The sequence below is a fragment of the Haematobia irritans genome, chromosome 5 (genome assembly GCF_050003625.1).
Source record: "Haematobia irritans isolate KBUSLIRL chromosome 5, ASM5000362v1, whole genome shotgun sequence".
In the NCBI taxonomy this organism is placed as follows: Eukaryota; Metazoa; Arthropoda; class Insecta; order Diptera; family Muscidae; genus Haematobia; species Haematobia irritans.
Genome location: NC_134401.1, coordinates 122,502,343 through 122,516,057, shown reverse-complemented (window position 1 = coordinate 122,516,057; position 13,715 = coordinate 122,502,343). Strand labels below are relative to the sequence as shown.

At 32.9% G+C, this 13,715-nt stretch overlaps 3 protein-coding genes across 3 annotated transcripts in view; all 3 read left to right on the top strand.

Annotated features, from left to right (window-relative positions):
- LOC142240025 (antitrypsin-like) overlaps positions 1-13,715 on the top strand; it is a 38,429-nt gene that overhangs the window by 20,819 nt on the left and 3,895 nt on the right. The gene's annotated exons all lie outside the window — the stretch shown is intronic.
- On the top strand, positions 57-1,559 carry LOC142238428 (uncharacterized). The gene is made up of 3 exons (XM_075310062.1): positions 57-296; positions 359-525; positions 1,111-1,559. Exons 1-3 carry the CDS (start codon positions 92-94, stop codon positions 1,501-1,503), a joined length of 765 nt encoding a protein of 254 aa, XP_075166177.1. The 5' UTR covers positions 57-91; the 3' UTR covers positions 1,504-1,559.
- Positions 6,261-7,278, top strand: LOC142238429 (uncharacterized). The gene is made up of 3 exons (XM_075310064.1): positions 6,261-6,501; positions 6,564-6,730; positions 6,813-7,278. The coding sequence occupies exons 1-3, from the start codon at positions 6,297-6,299 to the stop codon at positions 7,200-7,202; spliced, it is 762 nt and encodes a 253-aa protein (XP_075166179.1). The 5' UTR covers positions 6,261-6,296; the 3' UTR covers positions 7,203-7,278.

The window sequence follows — 13,715 nt, the reverse complement described above, 5'->3', positions numbered from 1 at the left end:
AAAACTATTGAAATATCTTAATGGATAGAGCAGAACTTATATATTTCCTAATATTATGATAAAAAATTAGTCGTATTTAGACAAGCATAAAATGCAGTTAAAGTCACAATTTATAGGTTTCTGTACTGGAAGCCATATTCTGCTATTGACTTTAGTCCTTTTGCTTCAAGTTCTTTCGATTGCAGCAGAACGTTCGTGTTACAAATGTGAAGGTGCTGAATGTATAGAAAAATCCCATAGATTTGTAGAGAAATGTTCCAAAGATGAGAATATTTGTGCCACAATTTTTGCTGGAGGTAAATTGAGTAAATTGGAAATGTATTAAATTTTTATTTATATTGTTTATATTTGCTTTTAGAAACCATTCAAGCTAAGGGATGTTTGAATACGATACCGGAAAAATTTCGCCAAAAATGTAATGGCAGTGATATAGACATTCTCGGTCAATGCCATAAATGCAATGATGATGAATGCAATGAATGGGCCTTAAGTGATTTATATTGTGCTCAATGTGACTCTAGATGGGTAAGAAACTTTTTCTATATACAAGGATTAAAGGTATAAAACTAAATCCATGGTAATTACCAAGTTATCCTACAAATATTACACAGAAAATTTCAGACTAAATATCTTATATATATTTTTTTTAAGATAAATTATCGTATGTTTACTGACTTACGATTTTATGGAAAAGTCGAAATTTGATTGAAATTACAATATGATCGAAATACATAGTTTTAAAGGTCGAAAACGCGAAAAGTCAACTTTGCCAAATTATTGATTCTGATTGCAACTCATAACAATATCATTTTCAAGAAATTTTGAATAACCTATCTCTTCTATAGAGTGCTCCGAAGAAGGCTATATGATAAAATATCGAATAGTTGGCTCTACGAAAGAGTATCGAATAATCGTTATGGTTTACAAATCAAATGTTTACATCGGCTCGGTTAGTTGTGATGAATACGTGAAAATTGTGAAAGGGTCTCGCATAATTTTCTCCTTCTGATCTTAGCTCTTTCTTGTCTATGTTGCTTTCAATAATAATGAAAAAAATATGAGAGACATTAATAATTACAAAATTGTTTTTTATCAATTTTGATAATCTAGAATCCCGAATGCTCCATTGAAGAGGACAGTATTATGGTGAAACCAACCCGATGTCATCTGAGTCGAACACCTAATTTATTGTGTTATGCCCTTAAAAAAGAAAAACGTATTGTACGAGGATGTGCCACTACACTGGAGGAGCAGAGAACTTGTATGACTTCCGATGGATGTTATTTTTGCAATCCCAGTATTGCGCCAGACTGCAATAGAATTATACCAGCTTTACAGGGTATGGCTAAACCAAGTAAACCACCAAATTCAAGACCCTCACCTAAACCTCCAACTCCTGATTCAAATTCTCCACCAACGAACTCGAATTCGGGATCAGCGTTCAATACAGGCGTAGAGAGTTATATCCTAGTACTAATTGCATATTTCTTTAAGAACTTTTAGAAAAATCACATATTTTAAAACTATAATTATAAATGTCAGATAGAAAAACAAAATAAGTCATGAAGTTTCGATTCGAGAGGGAGTTTTTTTGAGTATTTATGAAGATTGTTAGTTGATACTACGGGGCCACCATGTTGTTATGATTCTTATATCCGTTTTTCAACGAAAGGAACACGAGAACATTTGCCAGTTATGGTCGAATACCAAAAAGTTTTCTCCACTCGATGGTGATACTGACATTTCTGGGTGTTTCAAATATATGTATTTCGAAAAAGCTCCTAGAAAAATATTCCTGAGTAGCGGGAATTATTCAGAATAAATCGAAATTGATTTAAAATTTTGATTTTATTTCTCAATTTTTTCTCTTGAAGAATAAAATGTATGTAAAGCGCTTTACTTTATTGCATAACATATCAGCCACTCTGTGTATTGGTCCATGATGATTCTTCAAAATTATTTTCCCTTCATTCTGTAGTTTTCTCAATCGGAAGTTATTCTATCAGGTTCGCGTTCTCCAATAAGTTTTGTAGATCTTCTACCCTTGTGTCTCACCCTTAGAAGTCCAGGATTCTTACAACTCTTGCCGTTCCAGCGGCCTGCTTTGCCTCCTGATTCGTGTAATTCACTCTGATGACTTTCGATTGAAATTGGAAATAATATGATGGAACGATATTTCATACATTTTGACATGTATATAGAAAAACTCAGCTCTAGGACAGTTTTCTTTTAGCACTGGTTACCCTAAGGCGTGAAGGACTAAAAGAATACAGATTATTCGTTTGTCCAGGATATCTCCAAAAATATTCAACACTGTCATCAGCTGTTTAGAAACGATCACAGAAAAGAAGTGAAATCTTGCATTTTTAATGTATAAAATGCTCAAATAGTAATAAATATTTATTGCTTCGATTATTTATAGCACTGTGCTATTTTGAATTTTATGTTTTTGGATAAATTAGTCACAATAAATTGCTATTGTGAATCGAAGAAGCGTCACTTTATCTAAATACAATCAACACCGGCCAGACTTGCACTGATGAGATGTTCTGGATAGAACACCAGTGCAACGATGTTCTAGATAGCCCATACAAATGTTGCATCCAGTGCTGAAAGCAAACATCTCTTTTATTAACCTTGTTCATCTCCATTTTGGTTTTTGGCCAAAAATACGGGCGGACTTACGCCCGTATTTGTTCAGTTGAAATCCTTATATAGCTTTCTATTCATAAAATTTCCCTGTAAGGTTCCAAATCAGTTTGTGAACCTCTTTTCGAGTTTAGTTTTCTACACTCCTTCAGTACTCATATCGCCACTCCTAAGTTTAGCTACTAATTATTGATGATGGTTCTTCCTGAGTCAGTCACCGGAAACTTGCCATCAAGACAAGTCTTTACTTCAACTGCGTTTTTCGCTTCACAAAACTATATTTTATAAACATCGAAATTCTTCTTTATACGTTTTAGAAGTTTATGGCGTATCTAACTGTTAGCCCTAGAAAATGTCAAGTGACTTGTTAGAAGTCTCATACCCATGGTGTCACTAAAAAAAGTGAACCAACCAACCATGACAAAAAATGTAGGTTTGTTTTAGAAAACTCTAACTAAATATTTTACTAATTGATACAAATAAGCTAATACTTTTTGTCATAGTACACAGAAAAAAAATCGGCTTTAAAACTGGTGCTAAAATGAACTAATATTTATAGCAAAAATTTTATTTTGTTTTAGTTTATTTTTAAATTTTTGTAAGAAATTTTCCCGAAGCCCAACGATTCTTTCTTTATACCAAGTATGTCTCAAAATGGCAGTAAAATTTCAGTGACGTACAAATTAGTTAAATTCTAACTAAAACAGAAGACGTTTTTCGTACATTTCTCAAAAATAGTAGGAATGAACTACAGCGCGGTTAAAATGGGAATGATCTGGCGTCTAAGATTTTTTCTTTATTTTTAGTACATTTTTATACCCTCCACCATAGGATGGGGGTATATTAACTTTGTCATTCCGTTTGTAACACATCGGTATATTGCTCTAAGACCCCATAAAGTATATATATTCTGGGTCGTGGTGAAGTTCTGAGTCGATCTGAGCATGTCCGACCGTCCGTCTGTTGAAATCACGCTAACTTCCGAACGAAACGTGATATCGACTTGAAACTTGGCACAAGTAGTTGTTATTGATGTAGGTCGGATGGTATTGCAAATGGGCCATATCGGTCTACTTTTACGTTTATTCCCCATATAAACGGACCCCCAAATTTGGTTGCCGATCCTCTAAGAGAAGCAAATTTCATCCAATCCGGCTGAAATTTTGTACATGGTGTTAGTATATAGTCTCTAACAACCAAGCAAAAATTGGTCCACATCGGTCCATAATTATATAGCCCCCATATAAACCGATTCCCCGATTTGACTTGCCGAGCCTCTAAGAGAAGCAAATTTCATCCGATCCGGCTGAAATTTGGTACATGGTGTTGGTATATGGTCTCTAACAACCGTGCAAAAATTGGTTCACATCGGTCCATAATTATATATAGCCCCCATATAAACCGATCCCCAGATTTGGCTTGGGGAGCCTCTAAGAGAAGCAAATTTCATCCGATCCGGTTGAAATTAGGTACATGGTGAAAGTATATAGTCTCCAATGACCATGCAAAAATTGGTCAACGTAGGTCCATAATTATATATAGCCGCCATATAAACCGATCGCCAGATTTGACCTCCGGAGCCTCCTGGAAGACCAAAATTCATCTGATTCAGTTCAAATTTGGTACGTGGTGTTAGTATATGGCTTTAAACACCCATGCAAAAATTGGTCGAAATCGGTCCATAATTATATATAGGCCCCATATAAACCGATCCCCAGATTTGACCTCCGGAGCCCCTTGGAAGAACAAATTTCATCCGATTCGGTTGAAATTTGGTACGTGATGTTAGTATATTGTATCCAATAACTATGTAGGAATTGGTTCATATCAGTCCATAATTATATATAGCTCCCATATAAACCGATCCCCAGATTTGACCTCCGGTGCCTTATGGAGAAGCAAAATTCATCCGATCTGGTTGAAATTTGCTACGTGGTGGTAGTATATGATATTTAACAACCATACCAAAAGTGGTCCATATCAGTCCATAATCATATATAGCCCCCATATAAACCGATCCCGAGATTTGTTTTTGGAGCCTCTTGGAGGAGCAAATTTCATCTGAGTCAGTTGAAATTTGGTACATTGTGCTAGTATATGGCCGTTAACAACCATGCCTAACTAGGTCCATATCGGTCTATAGTTATATATAGCCCTCAGATAAATCGATCCCCAATCACACACAAATTGGTCCATATCAAGTTCATAATTGTATATAGCCCCCATATAAGCAACCCCCATATTTCAATTCTGGCTCTCTACGTACCGTGCAAAATTCCATATCGATTCGTAATTATTTGTAGACTTACCTATACATAACTTTTTTGTCTAATATATACCACGTATGGACTAACTCACAATTTAGAAAACGATGTTAAGAAGTTTTAAGATACCACAACCCAAGTAATTCGATTGTGGATGACATTCTTTCTTAGAAGTTTCTACGCAATCCATGGTGGAGGGTACATAAGATTCGGCCTGGCCGAACTTACGGCCATATATACTTGTTTTGTTTTAGTTTATTTTTAAATTTTTGTAAGAAATTTTCCCGAAGCCCAACGATTCCTCCTTTATTCCAAGTATGTCTCAAAAATTTTATAGACTAAATAGCAGTAAAATTCCAGTGACGTACAAATTAGTTAAATTCTAAGTAAAACAGAAGACATTTTTCGTACACTTCTCAAAAATAGTAAGAATGAACTACAGCGTGGTTAAAATGGGAATGATCTGGCGTCTAAGATTTTTTCTTTATTTTTAGTTCATTTTTCTTTTGGAGGAAGAGGAATTTCGTAAATGGTAATTAAAAATCAAAAAATTTTGGAAAATTTTCATTAATTTAATGAATTTCAAAATTTGGAATACAATTTAGTTCAATTTTCGCACAAGATAGTTAATTCCCTATAATGCAGTTTACTTTTTTTTCTGTGTGAATAAAATTTACTAAACAGTTTCACTTTTTGTGCTCTGTAAAAAAAATTTCAAAACAAATCCAGCAAATAATTCTATTATCAATAAACATTGTGTTTTCGGGAGGTTCGAGTATTAATATTCACATTGGGTTAGTGAATTATCCAAATGACAAACATACTTTTCGTTGGTTAAGCTACTCTTGTAGTTTAGTCAACGCATGGTTTTAAGCTGAATTCGGAACAAAAACTATTGAAGAAGAACCAACAATAACAAAAAAAAATCATATTTTGAAGAAAAATTGGAGTTAAAAATTGGTTAATTGCATATAGAGCTATACAAAGTTAAAAACAAATTATGTAAATTAAAATTTTTTCACTTTGTGCAAAACTCAACTAAAATCAAACAAGTTTCATGAAATAAAATGAAGAAAAAAAAACGCTTATCGAAATTTTCGTTGCCTATTTTGTTAGGGGTTTATCCCTTCTTAAAACCTTTTTGTTCTATAGGATTCCTAGTAGGTTATTTGAATTTTATTCCGACATCCCTAATTTCCCCTTTAGTCTGCATAGATTGACACTTAAGACAAATGCAAACATTGATAAATATTACGGCAATATCGTCATCGATAAGTAGTACTTGTTGAATGTGATAGGGACATGTAATACATTCCACTTCAACTCTTTATAAGATATTAGCATGATGGCTAATGTGGTCAATCTTATTTAGGAAATCTGAAAATGCTGTTGCCTTCTCACTGTGATAATATCTGTGGAGCTACAAAGTTCCTGCTATTGGCCCTGCTCTTAGTTTTCCAAATCGATTCGAATGCTGCAGAACGGTCATGCAATGTATGTGAGGGTGATGATTGTAATCAAATAGGACATGAACGCAAAGAGATCTGTAACAATGGTCAACAAGTTTGTGCTACAGTCTTCGATGGAGGTATATTAGGCAAATATATTTAATGAATTATTGTTTTTTATTTATGTTTTGATACTTTCTAGAATCAATCCTAGCTAAAGGGTGTTTGAATACAATTCCGGAAAATCTTCGCATGAAATGTCAAGGTAGTGACGTGGATATATTGAATCAATGTCACAAATGTAATGACGATGATTGCAATGAATGGATTCCAAGTGCCTTTTTTTGTGTACAGTGTGATTCTAAGACGGTAAGCATTAGGGTTTTTTTGAAATTTTTATTAGATATCAGTTATTTCATTTAAATCAACTCCCATCGTTTGAATTGTCTAGGACCCTACCTGCACAATTCAGGATGATATAATATATAAAGATCCCACACGATGCAATCTTAATCGTGTACCCAATATCTTGTGTTATGCCTTGAAGAAAGGTGATCGAATTAAGCGGGGATGTGCCACAACACTAGAAGAACAAAAAACTTGTCTAACATCAGATGGTTGCTATTTTTGTAATCCCAGCATAATGCCAGGTTGTAATAGTCTCATCCCATTCCTCGAGGATTCAGATGAACAAACTACGGAGTCTCCCACTCATCAACCAACCAAGCCCCCGCCACAGCCACCAGTTACTCACAAGCCCAATACAGGGGCAGCAATTGGCGCTAGTGCATCAAGTTATATTGTCATAGCAACTGCATTATTTTGGAAGTACCTTTGGTAGAATATTGATTATAGCGAAGCATTTACAAAAGTTTTTATCAAAATAAATTGACTAATATATATATGATTAAAAAAAACATACATGGATATTCTTGAAAATAAGTGCTAGTCATTTGGAATAAGTAACAAAGAGAAACAACAGCCAGGCTTTATCCATCAAGATTACGCAACCTAAATTTCAGGAAAAACTGTTTTAAAATAATACAATTTTTATTAAAATATAGCTTATAATCTTTGCTTCACAAAAACTTTTATTAATAAATTTAGGAAATGAATTTTGTAAATTTGCTTCTCTTGTATCTATGGTTTAAAGTTTTTTGGAATTAAGAACACATTTTGTACTGGGAAGAATTTATTATAATTTGGATTTTTAAACGAATATTTATTTCTACGTGAAATGCTTTATTAATATATCGCAAAAAGAGAATGAGAATTATGAACCAATATGGACCCATTTTTCCAGGATTTGAACGATGCATATACTTACAGTAAGTACCAAATTTTAACAGAATCGGATAAAGTTTGCACCTCCAGCAAGTGGTCCGATATGGCTCATTGGTAATACCTTTTGACCTACATCAATAGTAACTACTTGTGCCAAGTCTATAGCTTGTTAAGTTCGGAATTTGGGGTGATTTCATCAGACTTACATCGCTAGGTCGATTCAGAATTTTACCTCGACTCTGAATAAATATATACATTATGGGCTCTGAGACCAATATTTCGGTATGTTACAAACAGAATGAAATTGTTAATATACCCACCCCATCCTATGGAGGATGGTACAATAATGGAAGTTTAGACGTGTACTCAAACTTGGACACCTGTCACAAATGCGTGAGACGTTTGCTATAGTATCTCAAATAAAATAACCACTCATGCATGCATCCAGAGAAGGAATATGATCACCCCAAACATGTTTGAAGATCAAAATGTTATTTTTTGATGGTGAACATTGAACATTTTTGTTGGAACCATGTTATCTTCTCGAAAATTATGTATCTGATTCCGGCAACCATGTATATGTTTGCCGAGAAAACAATATTTTTACGAAAAAAATGTTCCATCTTCACCGTCTAAAAATATTATTTTGCAATTTTGCAAATTGTATTCTATTGAGATGAGTATTAAAAATTCTGCTTCAATGTTTCACAATCAATATATTGGATCCTTTCCATTCATAATTTTACAAAAATTGATAAAAATGTAATCGTCTGCATATTATATTACTGCAGTTTTAATTTAGTGATTTGATTTATATGTCATTGAAATTTTACTGGCATTTAGTTCATAACTTTTTTGAGACATATATACATGGAATTAAGAAAAATTCGTTGGGCTAGGGAAAATTAATTATACAATTTTAAACAAGTATTGACATAGAATTAAAATGCAAATAAAAAGAAATTAAGTGCACGAAATAAATTTCCATTAAAGGGAAAATTTGATTTTTTTGTTGTTGTCTAAAATTTAACATTGTTTCATTAAGAAAATTAAGTTTTTCATTTAAAAAATAAATATATATGGGCGTAAGTTCCGCCAGGCCAAATCTTATGTACCCTCCACCATGGATTGCGTAGAAACTTCTACGAAAGACTGTCATCCATAATCGAATTACTTGGGTTTTGGTATATTAAATCGTTTTCTAAATTGTGAGTTAGTCCATACGTGGTATATATTAGACAAAAAAAGTATGTATAGGTAAGTCTACAAATAATTACGAATCGATATGGACTTTTGCACGGTACGTAGGCCAGAATTGATATATGGGGCTCGTTTATATGGGGGCTATATACAATTATGAACTTGATATGGACCAATTTTTGTGTGATTGGGGATCGATTTATCTGATGGCTATATATAACTATAGACCGATATGGACCTAGTTAGGCATGGTTGTTAACGGCCATATACTAGCACAATGTACCAAATTTCAACTGACTCGGATGAAATTTGCCCCTCTAAGAGGCTCCAAAACCAAATCTCGGTATCGGTTTATATGGGGGCTATATATGATTATGGACTAATATGGACCACTTTTGGCATGGTTGTTGAATATCATATACTACCACCACGTACCAAATTTCAACCAGATCGGATGAATTTTGCTTCTCCAAAAGGCACCGGAGGTCAAATCTGGGGATCGGTTTATATGGGGTTATATATAATTATGGACTGATGTGGACCACTTTTTGCATGGTCATTAGAGGCCATATACTAAGACCATGTACCAAATTTCAGCCGGATCGGATGAAATTTGCTTCTCTTAGAGGCTCCGCAAGCCAAATCGGGGGATCGGTTTAATAGGGGGGCTACATATAATTATTGACCGATGTGGACCAATTTGTGCATAGTTGTTAGAGACTAACATCATGTACCAAATTTCAACCGGATCGGATGAAATTTTATTCTCTTAGAGGCTGCGCAACCCAAATCTGGGGATCGATTTATATGGGGGATATATATAATTATGAACCGATCTGGACCAATTTTTGCGTGGGTGTTAGAGACTATATACTAAAACCATGTACTAAATTTCAGCCGGATCGGATGAAATTTGCTTCTCTTAGAGGGTTTGCAAGCCAAATTTGGGGGTCCATTTATATGGGTGCTATACGTAAAAGTGGACCGATATAGCCCATTTGCAATACAATCCGACCTACATCAATAAAAACTACTTGTGCCAAGTTTCAAGTCGATAGCTTTTTTCGTTCGGAAGTTAGCGTGATTTCAACAGGTGGACGGATCGACTCAGAAGTTCACCACGACCCAGAATATATATACTTTATGGGGTCTTAGAGCAATATTTCGATGTGTTACAAACGGAATGACAAAGTTAATATACCCCCATCCTACGGTGGAGGGTATGAAAATAAATATAATTTTTTTTTAAACAAATATAATGGCGAATTCGATTAGAAAAAATGGTCCAACATTCTCGAAATTGATTTCGGAATATGAATGACACTGTCTTAACTTTTGGGTCCTGTATTCCTCACAATTTTATGAATTAGAAATAACTTTGAAATGCCACTATCTTTTGGGTGAAATTGTATTTCCAGAGAAAAAGTTGTGTAGCTCCAAGGCAAAAAGTTAATTTCATCACCACTTTTACAAATGACCTTTTTCTATGTGTATTGCCAGTTTAACGAAGGAATATATACACGCAAAGAAAAAAAAAACGTTTGGAAAAAAACTTTTTTGTGTTCGGTCGAAGCAGGTATCAAACGCACGATCCTTGGTATGCAAGCCGGACGTACTAACATTGCTCCACGGAACCGAAATAAATGTTTTCTGTTTCTGTTAAAAAAAAAAATATGTACTTTTCTTCCAAGTAAACTTTCTTACAGCGAAAAACAAATGAGAAACGATATTTTTTGTTTGGAAGGAAGTAATTATTTTTTTGCGTGTATATATAGAATAAGTAGGTTTACAGTTTCTTTTATATTTCTTATATATAGAAATTTATTTTTTTCTATTTCATTTTTAATTAAGAGATAAATATAAAAAAATAATTGACGTCTAACAACTTGTGGGTTAATTTCTCCATGAGGTAGTTGATTTTTTTCTCAGAGAACGCTTTTCTGTGTACTGCATGAGCGTTACATATACATATACACATCAATCTTGTTGTGACCATGACTGTACCCAGTGGTGCGAGGGATTAACGAAAAGCCTGGATATTTCTTTATTTCTTTGTGAATTACTCCCGATCCCACATAATAACTTTTACATTTCGTCACCATATGCTTATAGGCTATTGTTTCATTCAAAAATTGGTCATCAGTTCATAATTATATATAGCCTTCTTATATACCGACCTCCAAAATTTTACTTCTGATGGATAAAATTTCATCCGATTCGACTGAAATGTTTCTCTCTAATTACCATGCGAAAATTGGTTCAAATCTGTTTGTAATTATTTATAAACCACTCTACATAAACCGATCAAGAACTGAATTGGCTTATATAGGTACTTTTTTAATCTGTTCTTTTTTTCTAAAAGACCGAACTTAAGGACGTATATACCTATTTTTGATATAATTGAATTATTTGTTTCTTTTCAGAATAAGGAAGTAGGAATTACCAGGCTTATCAGATGGCAGATAGCCATAGCTCTTTTGCGGCAATGGATTATTATTATACTACTGGGTACAAACAACTTTTGGTAATATTGGCAGCAACAGATCTACGTATAAATACTGAATCTGTGATTGAGCTGCAACTAAATCTAAAATTGACCTACTGCTCTCATATCGCAATGACGTTGACGTTCATTTAAGCTACCCACACTCATTAAATTCATCATGTTCAAACTGCTTTAAGATGTTTTTTTGTTTACTAAGCAATAATTGATAACAAAATAAATTTTTAGTCATATTTTTTGTGTTAATTGGATTAGTATGTGAATACAATCTCTTGCTTAAACACGTGTGATTCCATAGAGAGTTTCTTTAAAGTTTAAGATTAACAAAATAGTGAAAATTTACGCATTACAATGGGATATAGTGGTAAGTTGATGAATATTATATATAAATAATTTTGTCAACATATACAATAATCCAACTAAGATATTGATTGATTGGCTTTTTATTTTCCATATCAGTACAACATAAAATCAAATATTAATTAAGCAGTTTTCCCAGACGGATGTATTTATGTATATGAGATTACGATAAATATGGGAAACCTGTTTCTTAACTGGACGTAGGTGTTAAACTTAAATATGCCTCAAGTAAAGACGTACGTCTATATTCACAATATGGAACATAATAAGCACATTTTTAATGTATAAAGGACGGTACTATGTTCTGTTTTCTGATTGCAATATTCACGGTAACTTTATGGAAATAGAACGATTTAGAAAGTATAATCGAATGTATTGATGCATTCTTTCTTTTTCATCTAGATTTCTTCAATTTTGTTTTCATTAAGTTTGTTCTCAACGTGAAATTAAAGTGATTTCAGCTCAAAACCTTAACCTAATACCGGTCTTAGCAGAACAAATGAGAACCACTCAGGGTTTCGCTCACTCCAATCTTATATAACTGTAACCATGGAGCAAATATTATCGCGCCCGCCTTACATACAAGAGTGCATTTCGACCGAAAAGCGAAAAGTTTTTCGGTGTTGTTTATCCTCTCTAAGCGATGCTGTTGACATTCCCGAGTGTATTAATCAGAATTGCTCTGTAATTACTTGTTCGAATGTCAAATGGTATGTTTATCAGCAATCAAAACGAGAAGGTTTAGTGACTGTCTAATGTGTGTGACTACTATAAGTGGTTTCACCATAATGTGAGAAGCTGTTCGGACTTGTTTTTTTTTAAAGGAGGTCATTTGTCATTGAACTGAACATGGAATCAAGCAGCACTCAGTAATAATAGAGTCTGAAATAACGGGCTGCTACTATATCTAACCTAACCTAACATCTCCATAGATTTGAAAATAAGACTCAAATGCGGCTACACCACGATTGTCACAGTTGATAAAATTTTACCAAAAATGGTCGATTTTTTACTGTTTGGTAAATTGGTGGAATTCTTGATGTTTTGGTAGAAATATTTCTCTGCAGCGAAGAGTTACTTTAAAAATTTATAAAGAAATAATTTTCTATAGAAATAAATTTTTGACAAAATTTTCTACAGAAATAAAATTTTTACAAAATATTTTTACAGAAATAAAATTTTGACAACATATCCTATAAAAATAAAATGTTGACAAAATTTTCTACTGATAACGGCCACACAATTACCATCAGCGGTGTTTGAGTTCTGGGGGAGCATCGAAAAATGTGAATTTAAAGACAAAATTTTTTATAAAAATAAATAAAAAAATGTTCTATTGAAATCAAATGTTTACAAAATTTTCTATTGAAATCAAATGTTTACAAAATTTTCTATTGAAATAAAATTTTGAGAAAATTTTGTATAAAAATAAAATTTTGAGAAAATTTTCTTTAGAAATAAAATTTTGAGAAAATTGTCTGTAGAAATAAAATTTTAACAAAATTTGCTATAGACATTAAATGTTGACAAAATATTCTATAGAAATAGAATTGTGAGAAAATTTTCTATAGAAATAGAATTTTGAGAAAATTTTGTACAGAAATAAAATTTTGAGAAAATTTTCTACAGAAATGAAATTTTGAGAAAATTGTGTGTAGAAATAAAATTTTAATAAAATTTTCTATAAAGTCAAAACTTTCTATACAAATAAAATTTTACAAAACAAGATTTTTTTGTTTGGTAGCTTTTTTGGTGAAATTATCTCCAAAGTTTGGTAGATTATTTTTAGTTTGAGTGGCATCCGTGGGCTACAATTTTAACAAAATATTTTTACAGAAATAAAATTTTGACAACATATCCTATAAAAATAAAATGTTGACAAAATCTTCTGCTGATAATGCCACACAATTATCATCAGCGGTGTTTGAGTTCTGGGAGAGCATCAAAAATGTGAATTTCAAGACAAAATTTTTTATAAAAATAAATAAATAAAAAAAATGTTCTATT